Source organism: Zalophus californianus, chromosome 5 (assembly GCF_009762305.2).
Source record: "Zalophus californianus isolate mZalCal1 chromosome 5, mZalCal1.pri.v2, whole genome shotgun sequence".
Classification (NCBI taxonomy): Eukaryota; Metazoa; Chordata; class Mammalia; order Carnivora; family Otariidae; genus Zalophus; species Zalophus californianus.
The window spans coordinates 119355511-119372187 of NC_045599.1; the positions used below are offsets into that span (position 1 = coordinate 119355511).

Consider the following 16677-nt stretch of genomic DNA (forward strand, 5'->3'; position numbering starts at 1 on the left):
TTTCTCAATAAAACTAAGGGGGGGGGAAGAAAAGAATGAAAACGGGTCATTTTAGCTCTTGGCCATCTTCCTAATTGATGCTTTGGAGTTTAAAAAAATTATTTTTCAATCAATTCCAAATAATCTGACAGGCTTTGTTTTTCAAAATTCAAAAAAAGACTAGATGTCTAACAAGAGGTACTTGAAGGTGTGTGTGTGTGTGTGTGTGTGTGTGTGTGTGTGTGTGTGTGTTTAAGAAATGGGTAAGGTAAATTCTCACAGTTAGGTTTCTAATTGCAGAAAATAAAAGATTAAATGACTTCTCGTATACACTTCCCTATTTTTAATCACAGAAAATATAGGTGAAACAGTAAAAACAACACTGGCTACAAAAATAAATCCAGAAAACATTGCTATCTAGTGCTATAGAGTAGGAAGAATATACCCTAATCCACTATACCCTAATCCAAATGAGCATGACTTTGGTTAAAGGCAAAACATTATTTCTCACAAGTTAGCCAAAAAAATTTTCTAAGTCCTTTCTCCCTCTGCCCACAAAATTTAAATATATCAAACCCAAATATCCAAACCCCACTGACACCTGAACCAGGAATGTGAAAGCCAGAACAGTAGAGACAAGAAGCCATTATAGACACTTGAGCAGAAAATACATTTTAAAATGACGTATTTTTTAACTCTTATCCTGAGGGCAGTCTCTTTATCTCTTAGCTAGGATTCAAGCAACTTAGCGAAATGCTCTCCTAATTTAGGGATGCTCTAGTAGGTTCTCAGCCACAAGGACATGCTCTTCTTCAAGTTGGAATAAACTCAGAATTTTCCAAACAACATGCTAAATGCCCTGGAAATGATGAAATGTTCTCCCTCCCTGTCCACAGCTTCAGCAGGGGCCACTGTTGTTCCTGCAGGTGTATGACATCTTCTAAGTATGTGAAGCGTTCCTGCCATTTGCTAGTTTAGTGCGGGCGTGGTAGCTCATCACTACTAGCCCTGCCATCCTGGGCAGCTTGCTTCATCTTCCCAGGTCACTGCCTCCTCCTTCTCTCCCTCCTCCCCCTCCTCCCCCCTCCTCCTCCCCCTCCCCCTCCCCCTGTTCCTCCTGCTCCTCAGGCTTCTGTTCCTCCTCTTTCACCCCGACACCCCCGCAACCTGTGAAGGAAGGGCAGCAGGACTGAGGAAGTTAAAGTCTTTTGCAGCTATAAAGGTTCACAATTTTATCATTGTTAAGGCTGGTAATGGGAGAGAATAAAAGACAAAGGCTTGATCTGAGCTCTATAAATCCTGGGTTATATTCATTTCTGTAAGAAGTTATTTGTCTGTGAAATTTATGGAATTATCTGGACAGTGATCAATCCACAAAATTATCTGTATATATAGTTTGTCTCGGGAGTTTATTACTGTACCCAGCTTTTACACCTAACTGAACAATTCAAGGCTAGCTGCATCTCCAGTTTTAAAGAATTGTCTTTAGAGAAGAACTAAAGTAGGCTAGAAAATGATACTCTTTATCTCCCTCCTTCCTTTCTAACTAAACTATAAGTAAAGTTCAATGTAACAAATTCACTCACAAAAAAATTGATGACTTTAAAGATTAGGAAACATTTACATTTTTCATAGTAAATTGAAAAGAAGAAAGGTAATTTTAATATGGAGCTTTTACTACAGCTTTCCACAAATGCATGTTATTTATGAACATTATTTCTACTTTACTGAATTCATTTTCTAAAGTTATTTGTGTGAAAGTATTTTATTGAACATTTAGCAACCAAAATGTTTTACTCTTTGATTTTGGACCTTTGGAATTTTTAATTCACTAAATTAAAAAAAATCTCTGCAATAATCAATCAAAACTCAATACTAAATTATCTCTTTCTTGAGGACAAATGCCATGTGTCATTATCTTTTGTATAATTCAAAGAATATAGCATAACAAACAAGCACTAGAAGTTCCACAATGTACTTTGTATTAAATTACACTTCTCTGTTACCTTGTACACAAACAAAACATATTACTACACACTGGTCACTCACTGCAGAAGGTGTGCATTCTAGTCACTGTCCTGACTATGACACAGAATTTATCCCAATTGATTCAGATGAAAAGACTTGAACAAAAAGTTACCAGTTATAGAGGTATAGGTCAGGGAAATAAACAAGCAAGGAAAAATGATGGTAGACCAGCAATAGACAGTAACTGTTACCGCTCCTTGAGCTTAAAGGGCAAGGGGAGGGAATAACATAGCAGGGACTCAAAAGCGGATCTGGAAGAACATGGCCACTGCCAGAAAAGTTATGGTCAATCAAAGAGGAGGAGGAGAGGAAGAAATACCCAGAGTTCTCTCTCTCCTGGGCTCTGATCTTCTGCAGATCCCAATCTCCCACCAACAAAACCGACAGCAAGTCATTGTCCAAGGGACACTGGTGATGCACAGGTGTCAGCACAGAGCTGAGCAGAAAAGGGTAGGAAATGGATCTGGGGACCAATCCAAGAAAAATCCAGCACCATGATTACTGCATTCTCCCAACACAATAATATTTCTAATAGTAATTATTGGATAATTAATCTTCTTTGTTGAAGTCTATTTAACAGAGGCAAAATTTGTCAAGTAGGGAGAATGGGTTTATAGGTCAAATTATACTTGGTAATACGTATGTTTCAACAGGAGGCACACTGAACAGTATATAGATTAGGGAACTCTTACTGGGAAGTAATTAAAATAAGCTGGAAAGCATAAAATTTGCATCCATCTTCTGAGAGCAGAAGGTAAGGAGAGCAAGTCAGGTTGAGGTGGCAGAAAGGATGCAGCCCAAATGCCCAGTCTGCAGAAGAAACTGTGAGGGATTATGTCAGGGACACGTAACAGAAAAAGATTGAGTCCTGATCCTGTGTGAAGCCAGAAAATAGAAGTCAGTTTCCTTCAGCTCTTCTTGTAGACAGTAGGACAACCAGAAAAAAAATTTCAGGGGCTCTTTTTTCTCCTCCCAAATCTCGCCATTTGCTTTCTGAGTCCTAAAATAATTTTATTTTCTTCATCATTAATAATAAAGTACTTAAAATCATTCATTCATTCATTCACTCACTCATTCATTCATTCATTCATTCTTTTCACAAGGGATGTTGCTCTGTCTTATTTATTTGTAAAATCCCACAACACACACATAATAGGTATCCATAAACATTAGTTAAATTCACAGTTAAGTGAATGGATGAAGAAAGACATTTACTATAAATATCTGTTGTAAGACATTGCAACTTTAAAGAAAACATGATAACCTGCCAACTGAATCACAAACATAAAGGACTGGTATCAGAGTGCTTAAAATTCTGATCAAGGATACAGGACTAGGAAACCTAGAGGACTTGAAGTGGAAGGAGGCACAGTTCTACAAAGGGACAGCTGGAAACACAGAAAACAAACAGAACTCTTCATACTTCACAGCTTTGTCAAGGGAAGGTTCTGTTTACCATCAGCGGGGAGGAGACAAATAGCAGCTTTGCGGAAATATGTTTGGTGTGTTTGGTGCCAATAGGCAGAGCTGAGTTTCCAAGAATTTTTGTGATTTATTGTATAATTTAAACATTCTTATATAGTTTTTTTTTTTTTTTCCTTCAAAAGATCTTTGTCACTACCTTGGCCATTTTTCATTCTCAACAATAGATCATTAAGTTTGTTTGAAAGCTTGGGAATAGAAAATTTAGTTTAGTTTCAAGCTTTGGAAAAAAAATTATTTAAGCCAATACCTATGCTTTGAAATATCACACTGCTTTACGGAAATTTAATCTTGGAATAGAGAAAGCAGCATCAAATTATAAATCTACTTTTTTAGAAGAAGCCATGAATTTCCTGGAGTAGAACTTACAAATTCAGATTATATAGAAAAAAAAAATCCTTGATTATTCTGAAAACATGTGGCATGCATCGCTTTCTAATTGTGTTCATTTCACAAGTTTTGATAACATAGTCCCCTTTGCCAAATATATACATCAATATTTATTCAGCAAATCAACTGGTACCCAATAATTCAACACCAAGCTATTTTATTACTTTTCTCTGGCTAATCTATTGCAGCAAAGATACATTGGTTTTGCATAAGTAAAGCCTCCTAACCCCTTATCATTTCCACCCTGGCATCTCAGACATTAGAGTGATGAGTGGTCAGTGATAAGGAGAAGAGGAGCCCAGAGGGGGAAAAGAGAAAACAGACAAGGCAGGTGTTAACCAACAAAATTAGGACAGCAGCCTATGGTTGTTAAAATTAGGACTCAGCACCTGAGTTCTAAACTCTCTTCTACCACCGAGTGACTTGGGCATCAGTTCGTTCAGCTATAAAGTGATCAAGTTGGATTCAACTATTGCTAAAGTCCCCCCGGCTTTCAAGTACTGCATTGCTCTCTGCGGTTTAAGACTCCTTTTCCTTTCAACTGAAACCCCCTCTTAAAAAAATAAGATATCACTATTTGATTTGGCCCAAATGTCACTGACCATAAGCATCATCTCTAGCCACATCCTGGGAAGACCAGAAGCCCCAACAATGCCTTAAAACTGACATCTTCCCCGGGGGCGCCTGGGTGGTTCAGTCGGTGAAGCGTCTGCCTTCGGCTCAGGTCATGATCCCAGGGTCCTGGGATGGAGTCCTGCATCAGGCTCCTGGCTCAGCCGGGACCCTCCTTCTCCCTCTCCCTCTGCTCCTCCTCCCCCCAGTTGTGTGCATGCTCTCTCTCTCCACTGAATACATAAAATCTTAAAAAAAAAAACCACACAAAAAAACAAAACAAAACAAAAAAAACAAAAGAACAACTGGCATCTCCCGTATCTGAAAGGGAACATGGGCTGGAACACACTGTCATGAGGACTATCTCTGCAGACTTCAAAAATGAGGCCTGCACATGTCTACTTTGTAGAGCAGCCTGGCTGACTTTTGACCTGATGTATTATTATTTGAAGCAGCTTACTGACACTGCCAATTACATCACACATTATAGAACACACATCTTGTAATTGAACCACAGATAGTGCCAAGCAACATAAAGAATCCAGGAAATACATACTTAAAATGTAAACCGCTCAAACAGAAGAGCTACTGAAGGATCTGGAAGTACATAGGCAAACGGCTTCTCTGAGGTCAAACAGTCACAGTTTAGGATTCTTCAGAGGCTGCTGCCACGGACTTGCTTTTAAAAGCCTCAGTAGCTTCTTAAGACATCACATTAAACAAAAGGCCACATCTATTTCCTCCAATAAAGAGCTAGCCTAATATTACTCGATATGTTTAGGACACAGAAATAAAGCATGCCTTCCAGAGGTTGGAAAGAAAGAAAAACAGCCTTTTAGAATTAGCAGTTACCACTCCAATCTGAAGCTTGTCCTGTCCTTTTCAATCGTTGCAGAGAAACAATTAATAAAGGAACCCATTAAGACCTGATTATTGCTGCTAAAAAAGGAAGGTAGAATTTCAGTCCTTTGAAGTAACTGAGAATGATTCAGGCCTCATTACAGAGATATAATCTACATTCATACATTTATGTTAGTGATTCAAATCTATTGGGAGAGATTGAATTCCGTTAAATAGTGCATCTTTCCTGTGGAACTTTTCTCAGGCTTTCTCGGGCTAACCTAAGAGGTGACCTAACAATGCAAAGCAGCAGAGTATTTAGGGATTCAACTGTGCTATAAAAGAAAGGCTGTACAGAAAAGAAAAAGAAGAATGAGATATAATCTAAAAAGCTATGTCAGCTTTTCCTTCGGGCTGTTTTGTAAATGCCCTTCCTGTCATCACGCTGTACAGAAGAACGGCAAAAGGACTCTAGTTTTAAACACTGCACCTGCTGCAACCAGATTTTAATATGGAAGTTTGATTAAGTGTTTTGTTTTGTTTTGTTTTTCCCATTTCAAACAGAATAAGAACACAAAACTTCTCACAAAGATCTGAATCGCCTTCTCTGCTGGAGCAGAAAGTCGGTAGGTGTGGGGGTGAGGGGGGTAGAGGGGAGACGAGCTTCAGTGTAGGAGGGGATGTCTATTGTGAGTTTTAAAAAAAATTAAAAGGATCTCAAGCTGGCATCAATAGTGTTGATGCCCAGTGTAGAGAAACCTCAAAATTATAACTTCCTATATTTTGTAACTTTTCACAGCAGAATCTTTACTGTATGGTTTCATCAAACATTAAAAAAACATGCAGTTTTAATTAGTTGTCAATTCAAACATTTGGATTCTACTGAACAATTGGGCTGAAACTCAAGTCCCTTAGAAACATTATACTTTCTCTCAGGCATTTGTTAGCTCAGGTATAAAACTGTGAACTAGAAAATTAAATTAGCACAGTGATTTCATTTTTAAACATCCATGCTTTAAGAAAAGAACAAAACTTTGAGCATACGAATGACGTATGTTCTTTAACTTTCCAATTAATGGCTACAGAAATCAAAACTGATTCTATTAAATTAAAAAGCCTACTGTGCTATTCACCACATTGTCAAAATCTTTTCAGTAAGCATTGCAATTGGTTATAAACAAATGCAATTAAAATCCTGATTCTAGCATTACATGGTTCTATTTCAAAGGCTCTGAATGCGTAGGAAAATAAAAGCGCATGCATGCAAAGTCATTTTTTTCAGGTCACTAAACAACATAATTGGGCAATCATTCCTAATGCCCATCTCTAAAGCTAGATTTTTTTATTTCTCTGTATTTTCTCCTGTTCACAATGAAGACTGAGGTCAAATGCACATTACAGGGATTCTGGCTTGTTGTATATACACCAGTTCTTCTGATTAGCTCCCTTGGAGTTACAGTTACAGAGGTCAAACTCCCAAGTTCACCTTGAAGTGATTCTCCATCTTAGAATAGCAGTCTAACTATTAAGTTTGGTGAACCATATGAAATTGCCACTTGGGAAGGTCAAGAAATATAAAATAGTGGCAATTTCATATGCTTCAACATAACACGAATGTCTAACCGCCTTACCGAAGGTAAATATTTTACACCATTACCTCTTCCGTTACTCCTCCCAGTCAAGCCTTCCCTAGTACAGAGTAGTTCTCGTAGTGATCCTCTAGGAACTATCTCTTAACTCGGATCGGAACCGATTATCACAGTTACTTGCCTCTCGTGCCTCTTAATCCCTGGCAAGGTTTCCTAGCCAGGGAGTTGGTTCTGTCTATATCTGGGTTGTGAGCGTCCCTAGCAATGAGGGTGTTGCGACGTGGTGAGTGTGAGAAAGAGGGAGAACTGGTAGTGCAGCTGTATCGTAAAACCGAGCCCTCTTAACACTAAATGTAAAGATAGAAAAAAGAAGACGCCCCTTTTATGGCAAAGTGCAAAGGAAATCGCATAGAAAACAGCAGAACATTCGTCCAAATCCTATGGGTAAATCTTCGCAATCTCAATAAAGTGCGTTCGCTTTGAAGTGCACGCGTGATTCACTAAAGGACTCATGCTAGCAATTAGAAATTGGTCTTTTCGGTCCCCCATTTCATTTGCGCCAAGAGAGAGGCGACTTTTAAGGGTGACGATAAATCTCCCTGAGCTTAAAAGGCAGAGAGGGCCAAAGTGTGAACTTTTTACTTCGGCAACGGAAGCGAGAAATCAGTGATTCATTAAAGCAGAGACCTCCTTGGAAGCTGGCAGAAGAGGAGGAAAAGAAGCTAATTATGTCTCCCTTTTCTGTGCTCACTCCGACCAGTTTATAATCTGCTGCTTTAGAGGGTTTATCCACAGCATCTTCTGCTTTCTCCCCCAGCCCTCCCCTCCTTCTGGGAGCCAGAGGGGGGTTAAAAACAGTCAGCCAAGCACCAAGCTCCAGGTGGCTCTGAAGAACTTCACTGCCAAAAGAAGGGAGAAAAAAAAAAAAAAAATCCTACGCTGGAAAACAAGTGAGAAGGGGGCTCCCCAGAGGGGACTGGTTCAGGCTGGAGACAGCAAACTTGGGAAAGCCCGAGGAGCCAGCTCGCGCTGGTGGCCAGCGCACCACCGCCACTTTGCAGCAATTCGCCGGAGCTGGAGGCGCGGGGCGGAGGCTGCCTGCGGCCGCGGGGCCACAGGGAAGGGACCCGGCAGCCCCCGGCTCCGCGCGGAGGCATCGCGCTCTCCCCTCCTTGCTCCCCTACTCTCCCCCCCCCCTCTTGGCCCCCTCCCCCTCCCGCTCCCTGGCGTTCCCAGCAGCCGAGGGTTTCAGATGTCCCACCGCCGTTTGACCCCCTCCCCCCGCTTCTCCACCCCTGCAAATGAGGTCTGACCAGCAGAGGCAGAGCCCACCTCTGGCTTAGAATCACTGACATTTAGACTCCAGGCTTCAACCTGTTTACAAGCGGGCTTTCCAAAGGAAGGGGGTGGGGGGGGGAGGGAAAGAGGACCAAACAAAACACCAGCCGCCATCTCCCCCAAACAAGAAGTGACTTTCTGGAGGCTTCAAATCAACAGGCACCACCAAAAAGAGAAAGCAAGACGGGGAAGGAAACATCGGCGACCGGCAGCTTGCCTCCAGTTCTGACAACTGCAAAGGGACGCGCTTTTAGAACTGGCTAGCGGGCTGGGGCTCTGCGGAGAGGGACCAGAAGGTGCCAAGCCCAGAGAGGCGCAGACATCGCCCCCAGCCTCCCACCCCAACCTCCGTGGGTTTTGTTCACCGTGCTGTCATCTGTTTTTCAGACCTTTTTTTGCATCTACCATGGTGAAGAAAGGGGTGAAGAAGAGAACAAAGTAACTCCTAGAGGAGTGAAGACCGCTGGTCACCACCACCGCCGCCGCCACCGCCACCAGCACCACCACCACCGCCACCACCAGCTCCTGCCATTGCGGCCACCCACGTCCACCATTCACCGGGAGACTCGAGAGGCGCTCGGCGGCGGGCCCGAGAAAGGAGCCAGGAGAGGCAGCCGGCCCTTCCAAGGAGTTATGGATGTTGGTGCATTCACTTCTGGCCAGATCTGCGCCCCGAGGGAGCTAACCAGCGGCCGCCACCTCCAGCTGTCTCCTTGCCTCGCACCAGGTCTTACCCTTCCAGTATGTTCCTTCTGATGAGACAATCTCCAGTGCCGAGAGTTTCAGTACAATGTGGAAATGGATACTGACACATTGTGCCTCAGCCTTTCCCCACCTGCCTGGCAGCGGCTGCTGCTTCCTGTTGCTGTTCTTGGTGTCTTCCATCCCTGTCACCTGCCCAGCCCTCGGTCAGGGCATGGTGTCACCAGAGGCCACCAACTCCTCTGCCTCCTCCTCCTCGTCCTGGTCCTCCGCGTCCTCTTCCTCCTCCTCCTCTCCTGCTAGTGCGGGGAGGCACGTGCGGAGCTACAATCACCTCCAAGGAGATGTCCGCTGGAGAAAGCTCTTCTCTTTTACCAAGTACTTTCTCAAGATCGAGAAGAACGGGAAGGTCAGCGGTACCAAGAAGGAGAACTGCCCGTACAGTAAGTAACAAATGCGCGCTCCCCTCCTTCCAATTATCCACCCCCCACCCCACAAGGGGGGGAAAATCTGTTCCAGATGTGGCCAGCTAAATATTTACGTCCCCAACCCCTGTAAAATGATTAAGTGGAATACTTTCACACTAAATCACTCCCCCCATACATTGTGCTGCCGCCCCCCCTCCCCTTGACGCAGCTCCCTCCACACCCCCCATTCCTTGCCACCCCATCTGCCCCGTCTCTCCTTCTCCGGCTTGTCATTCCCGGGACCACGCAGGGCGCTGGAGAGTTGTTGCTGCGCCTAGATGCCCCCCTCTGTCTCCATAGCCCTTCCGCACCTCATCTCAAGGTCCCCTTTCCCTCCCTTCTGGAACTGGCTCGAGTAAACACATTTGGTTTCTTTTCGCTGGCAATCTTATTAAGAGTTTTGGGACAGTTTTCTCAAGCTGAAAATAATTATCCGCTGTCAATTATAGGGGCTTTATGGGAGCTTTATTTAAGAAAGAAAAGTCAATTCCGCTGGCTCCCCACCCCCATCTCTTTACCCTATTACCTATCTAGACGGGAGTGCAAACATTTTTCTGGTTTTGATTTTTTTTTTTTTTTTTTTTTTTTTTTTTTTGGCCCCTCATGTTGGTTTGAGTGATTGCAGTCCATGAAGTTAGCTTTTCAGGCACCACCGCTGCTATTTGTCTTCTGCCTGCCTTCTCTCTTGGTAACATGATGCTCATGTCTGCATTGTCAATGGCATATGCGCTGCTTTGTGGTGTCCTGTTGTACTCGTTTCTTCTGAAAGCTCTCATATTGCAGAGCCATACTACTACAGCACTGTAAACATCTGGGACTGGATTCACACAGACCTCACACAAATTTCATTGTCATTCTTTTATTTTCAAAGTAAAAGTCATGAAGTCTGTTTCCATGGCTATAGTTTGTCCCATTGGATGAGGTTTTCTGCTCAGGATAAATTATGCCCTCTGCCCCATCCATTTTCCTTTCTCTCTCTCTTTCCTTCTTTAGCTCTTTCTCTTCTTTCTTTCTTGCAGGGGTGTGGGCTGGGTAGGGGGAGGGAGAACTAGAAGAGGAAGGGTGGATATTGTGTCTCTTCTTGAATCAGTCCAGCAAAGCCAGATTACTCTGTTGGCTTCCTTTCCTAGTTACTTTCAAGTGGTGAGACTTATTCACCCTCTATTGATTGCTATTTGAAAGGATCCCAAGGCTATGTAATGGCACACTGAAGACAGTAGACAATGACGTTTAAACATCTTTAATGACCATTTAGCATTATCTCAATGGTCCTTCCAATTTACCTTTTAAAGGGACCTTTATGTGTCAGTTGTTTGGAAATTTCTTGCCAACTAACTTAAATATGTGCGTCAGACATTCCAAGATACGTTGACCCAGAAAACTATCTGGTACTAAGGGGAAAGACAGTTAATCAGAATTTAGCATTTTCTTTTTAAATAAAAATTTACAGGAATCAAGACTTAGATTTCTTATTTGGGGATCCACATATATTCAACATTAACTTCTGTTCCTCTTCAGCTGCTGCTTCCATTTACTAAAATTAGCGATATGTTTATAAGTAATAAAAATACTTGTGAAAGTATTTTAAAGTATTCCATCTAGACTTTAATATAGAGATGTTAAATAGTCCATTACCTTTTTTTTCCATTCTGATTCATAGAAAGCAGCTGAAATAATGTCATTTATGATTTTTTTGTTTGAAAGTCGTTTGTTACCTGAATTCATTAGATACTGCATTTAGATGGTAGAGTTGTTGATTAAAATTTAATACCTTTATTCACTTCTAAAACAAAATAGTTGTGCTGTCATCCAGGTAGAATTATGGGGAAGAAGTAAGCTAAACACTTGCTGAAGAGTGAGCTGGGAGTTAAAAAAAATGCCCATTGACTGAAACTCTTCTTTGTATTTTTAGTTCATGGAGATAAATATATTTTCGAAGTGTTAACCTTGGGCAAAATTCTGTTTTTTTTTTTTTTTTTAGACACTAACTTGATTTTGCTATTGGTATATTTTTTAAAATTTTTTATTGTTATGTTAATCACCATATATTACATCATTAGTTTTTTGACATTTTTTAATAATTTTTTATTGTTATGTTAATCACCATACATTACATCATTAGTTTTTGATGTAGTGTTCCATGATTCATTGTTTGTGCATAACACCCAGTGCTCCATGCAGAATGTGCCCTCTTTAATACCCATCACCAGGCTAACCCATCCCCCTACCCTCCTCCCCTCTAGAACCCTCAGTTTGTTTTTCAGAGTCCATCGTCTCTCATGGTTCGTCTCCCCCTCTGACTTACTCCCCTTTTGCTATTGGTATATTTTAAGTGTCTTTATGACATAAGGACCAATCTATACTAGTTTATTTATGCAACTGAAATTAATATTTTCTAAAATAATAATCATGTGTGCTTATTTAATAAAATGATTGCCAGGGATATAAATTGAATTATATTTTTACAGTAAGAATTACCTGCAAAACAAGAGTGTACAATTTTTATTGCATAAAAACTAGTGTGGAAAATTTCCATTCTAACTGTCCAAAATACAATATTATCTCTTCCATATGATAAAGTGTAACAGTAGCCCTTGTTAAAATATCATATCTTATATAGTAATGCAATCATAATCAATGGTTGAAAATGAAAGGGGGTGGGGCTTACTCTGTTAAATAATGTCAAACCATAAATAATTTAGGCTTTCCAAGAACATCTGTATCAAGACAGCAAGTGAAAAGTAGAGGTTGAAAAAGCCTTAATTTCACATGTGGCTGGCTAATCAGAACACTGCTACAATTTCCAGCTGGACTGATTCAGCTGAACTACATGGTATCATTAAGATATTGTCTAAATGTTGCATAATTACATGTGAGCAAACTTTTGCCATGCCTACAGGGTAACCAGCCAGCCAGCCCACCAAATGGTAGCCTGTTAAATATTAGGGTTTCTGAAGAGTGTCAGTTCCTTGTCCAAAAACCACTTTTCAGTAACATTTTCCTAAACAAGTTATTAATTATTCTCAATATACAAAGCTGTTCTTTTGAGGTCTACTTATTTGAAGCTTAATTTTTTTTGTTACTTTTGACCCTGGTATTATTGCTGCTAAAATACAGTAACAGATTATCTAAGAGGTTACATGTTTGGGATGTCCTGGGTAATTAAACAACTGTTTTATTGGCTTTTTGCCAGCAAAATACTAACAAAAGGGAAGTAAGGAAATCACCCATAAGCATTGCAAAATCATTTTTAACTTCTACCTCCAAAGCTGGTTCCCAGAAATTGGATGGTTCTAAAAATGTTGTATGTGCTAAAGAAACTCTTCTCAATTTGGGTGATTATAACTTTTTTTTTTTTTTTTTTAGTGGAAGGGGTTAGTTTTGGGTTTGCTTCTATGCCATTATATGAAAATAGAATAAAGGGAGCAGAGATGAATTATGGTTCTTCTGCTAGAAGTCTGAGAAAGCTTGAATAATTTAGAATAGCTGTAGTGTATCTGTCATTAGATATGCTTAGGCTCATTTAAGTTTGTTTTATCATTATTTATATCTAGAGCTTTGCCCTTGAAACATTACTATTCAGCTCCAGTTCTGGCCCCCTAGAAAGGCTGGATGCATCTGTTAGGTACCCTTGCAACTGGGACTGGTAGGCTTATTTCTGGATGTGGGTGGACTGTGGGCTTCTCTCATGGTTGTCACTTGTAGAAAACGGGAGTTAATAAAAAGAAAATGTATCCCTAAACTTGAGAGATCCAAGAATGGCTATTCTCAAAATGGAAAGCCACAGTGCTTATGAGTCTTTGCGGGAAAGAAGTTCAGGAAACAATATAGAAATAAGTATGTACTGCATGGCATGTACCTATTTCTTCAATATGTAGATCATTTAACACATAATGGTCCTATAATTTAGATATAACTATCCACATTTTTTTCAAAGTAAACTGAAAAAAGGAAATTACCCAAGGTCATTCAACTGGAAATTGGCAGAGTCAGGTCAAGACCAAATCTATTTGGTTACATTATTTCTTTTACCTCCACTACTGGCAACATTGATGCCAATATATTTGAATTAGACACCTCAAAACTCTAAAAAACAAATTATCCAAAATCTTAATCACTTCTTGCTAATGAACACCAACAGTTCTTCAGGTTCAAACTGGAACAGTAGTAAATTGAGAGAGGAACAGAAATGAAACATGTTCAAGGTATCCTCACTGCAGGTGGTTACATGGTATCAGACGAGGTCAGTGCATTCTCTAAGTGAAATATCTCTTTCGATATTTTCTTTGGGAATATATTTGCTTATGGAAACACAGGATGCATGTACATGGATCTCACCTCTTTAACAGGGCATTAGAAATACATGACCATTTAAGAAAAACCCATGAATGTCATTGTATATAGTAATTGTTTACTGCTGAAGGCAAAATGTTTAATTGTTCCCACATGTAATAAAATAATTTGATTGTAAATAACAGTGTGAAATTAGGCTTTTGCAGAAACTTCTGATATATGACTCTAAAAAGGACAAAATCATAGAGACTTCAAGCTACATATATGTCTGTGTGTGTATACATATATATACAAGCCATATATATATATATATATACATATATATATATATAAAGAAAGTTTTAAAATGAGTCTGCAAATCAGAAAGTTACTTCACCACATATAAATGACAAATTATTGTCTAGGATTAAAGGTTTGCATTATTACTTTTAAATCAGGACTAGGACTTACTGTAGGAAGTTAAATAATGTGAGAAAGTAATTATTGAGGAAAATAGGGCCTTGAATATCGTCTCCTAATAAATATACAATGGATTTTTGGAAAGAAAACCTATATACAACTTACGGTTTCCTCTGGTGTCTTAATTTAAGTTGTAGTCATTTCTAGAGTTTGGTTGCATAATTTATAACTGGCAGCACTTAATCATGCACATTGAAGATTTATGAAGGCAGAAGGCACTGTATTTAATGTTTACATGACACTGTCCTGTTACCTTTACCGCATTCCTACCATATGGACCCTCCACTTTGATGGCTTTATCATAAATCCATTAAAAAATGCACAGAGTTTCCTTTTCATAAACCTGATTTATAATCTACTAGAAGAAACCCAAGAAAACAGTTGGCAGAAATCACATGCCAACATTAGAATATGAGAATTCAGAAATGCCAACCTTTAGGTAGGTCTTGGGTATTTTAGGAATCTATTAGGCAAAGGTACGGATCACTCTTTAAAAACAGGTGTTTTCAAAATGATGTTTAAGCACAGAATTTAAAAGAGAAACTGTGTCTTTTAGAATGAAGGAAACTCCATTACATGCATATTTTCTTCTATATTTTTACTGTCTGGTTTAGAGCAAAAAGGTTTATTCCAGTTCATTTTTTTTAGTGTTTAATGAACTTATAGTAGAATATGAATGAGCACTTTAAATTCCTGCACAGTTACCTTAATGTGCAGAGGCAAACTCCATTTATTATCCAAATGTCTGACTTTCTACAAGCCAAAATGTTGGAAAAAAGTTGACAGCTCATTTGAAATGGAGCTAATGTTCCTCACATTTATGAGCTGCCTGTGAATATCTACATCTTTCCTAAGCCTTAAATGTCTGGATGCTTATCCAAAATTGTAGTACAAATGAGATTTCTTTATTATGCTTCAGAAGGAAGAGTAATACATGTGTATTAGTTCAAAGTGATTTTAATCTATCTTAACATTAATTCTGTGAACTTTGTAATGAGGAGTAATTCAGATGACGTTTTTAGTATTACTGTTCCAGCATTTGTTAGCATTAACAGTTGATACTTGCTTAATGTAAGTAAGTAAAATATTAGCATTTCCCTCCCAGAAATTAAAGTTCTCTTTTAATTTTCCAGTAATATGGGACATAAGATTTATGTTTATGTAATTTTAATACAGCTTTATCACAGTCTAGGATATCTAGAAGATAATGAACCTCATTTTGTCTCAAGTCCTTTATGCAGAAAAATCTTCATTTTTCATGGTATACTGCAATGATTTAAGACCATTTACATTTACCATTTGACTAGTGGTATTGTTACTTGGTTTTGCCAATCAAAAATACTTACTTTTCATGACTGGCACTCTTTCTTTTTTTTTTTAAGTGCCTTTTACCTTTACTTGTGCCATTCAGTCAGGATGACAAGTGACAACCTAGAAATAGGCCTTTAAAGTTAGTGAGAGAAAATATACCTGCATCTTGGGAAGTCATCAGTGACACTCTGATCAAGAATTAATGAATACAAAATGTCGATGCTTTATAGAATCAGTTTAAAACCAAATATTTACTCAGTACAGAGTTGACACAAATAGAAAGTTTCAAGATATCTCAAAGGGAGCCAGGTCATCCACCAAATAATGGCCTTAAAGGCTCCCTTGCCTTTAAATCAGGTCAGTTGTGTTCTTTCTTTGAACACTGTGTTCTAATTGGAACAATAAATCAAAGAAGACACTCAGAGTAGATTCCCATGTAAGGTGGACAACTGGACAGTGACTGTTTACTGCTGCTAACACGTGCATCCAATTACCATTTGAAAGATTCATAGTGCTGGCAGTAAAGCATTGCCTTATTTTATAGTTCACCTAATAATTCTTCAGCCTAAATCTGTCCACATTTACCTATAGCTAATCTGTCAGTATGTGTGTTATCATTAACGAGGAATTTTCAAATGTTTGGCATGCTTCCTACAGTGAATGATGACACTGAGCGATTAATGAACCATTTAATTAACCAGAATAGAAGAGGCAAAGTATTGATTAAGTCAGTATATCCCCAAATTCAGGTAACTGTCAACTAAATATAACCCTATAATTGCACCACAACTATCACTTAATTATGAATGGTGTGGGTTAACTGCAACTTAATTCCAAGTAGCAATGGTTAACTGCAAAGTTGAGAACCTTTTTTAAAAGGCATTTTCCTATAATCATTATTTTCTTTCAAGCACCGGGTGTTAACATGCTTTACTGAAAAACATACGTGTTAGTTCATCCTTAACCTTTTTTGATGCATTGCCCCTGTTTGAGGATAACCTGACCTATTCATAGAGTCTCTACAATTTAAGGCTCACCAAATTCTAATAGTTCTGTCTTGAGGCATCTATACACCGGAACTATTAGACATCTGTGATAGCCCTGCCTCTGAGGCAGTGTGAATCCATGATACTTTTTCAGTCCTTCATTATTTTCCTCCTCTTTTTCTTGTCCCCCCCACCCCCCCC

At 39.5% G+C, this 16677-nt stretch overlaps 1 protein-coding gene across 1 annotated transcript in view; it reads left to right on the forward strand.

Moving 5' to 3' along the window:
- Positions 1-7988: 7988 nt before the first annotated feature.
- Positions 7989-16677, forward strand: part of FGF10 (fibroblast growth factor 10) — an 83444-nt gene continuing 74755 nt past the window's right edge. The window contains exon 1 of the mRNA XM_027607113.2: positions 7989-9403. Within this exon, the coding sequence (XP_027462914.1) occupies positions 9049-9403 (355 nt within the window). The 5' untranslated portion in view covers positions 7989-9048. The remainder of the gene's footprint in view (positions 9404-16677) is intronic.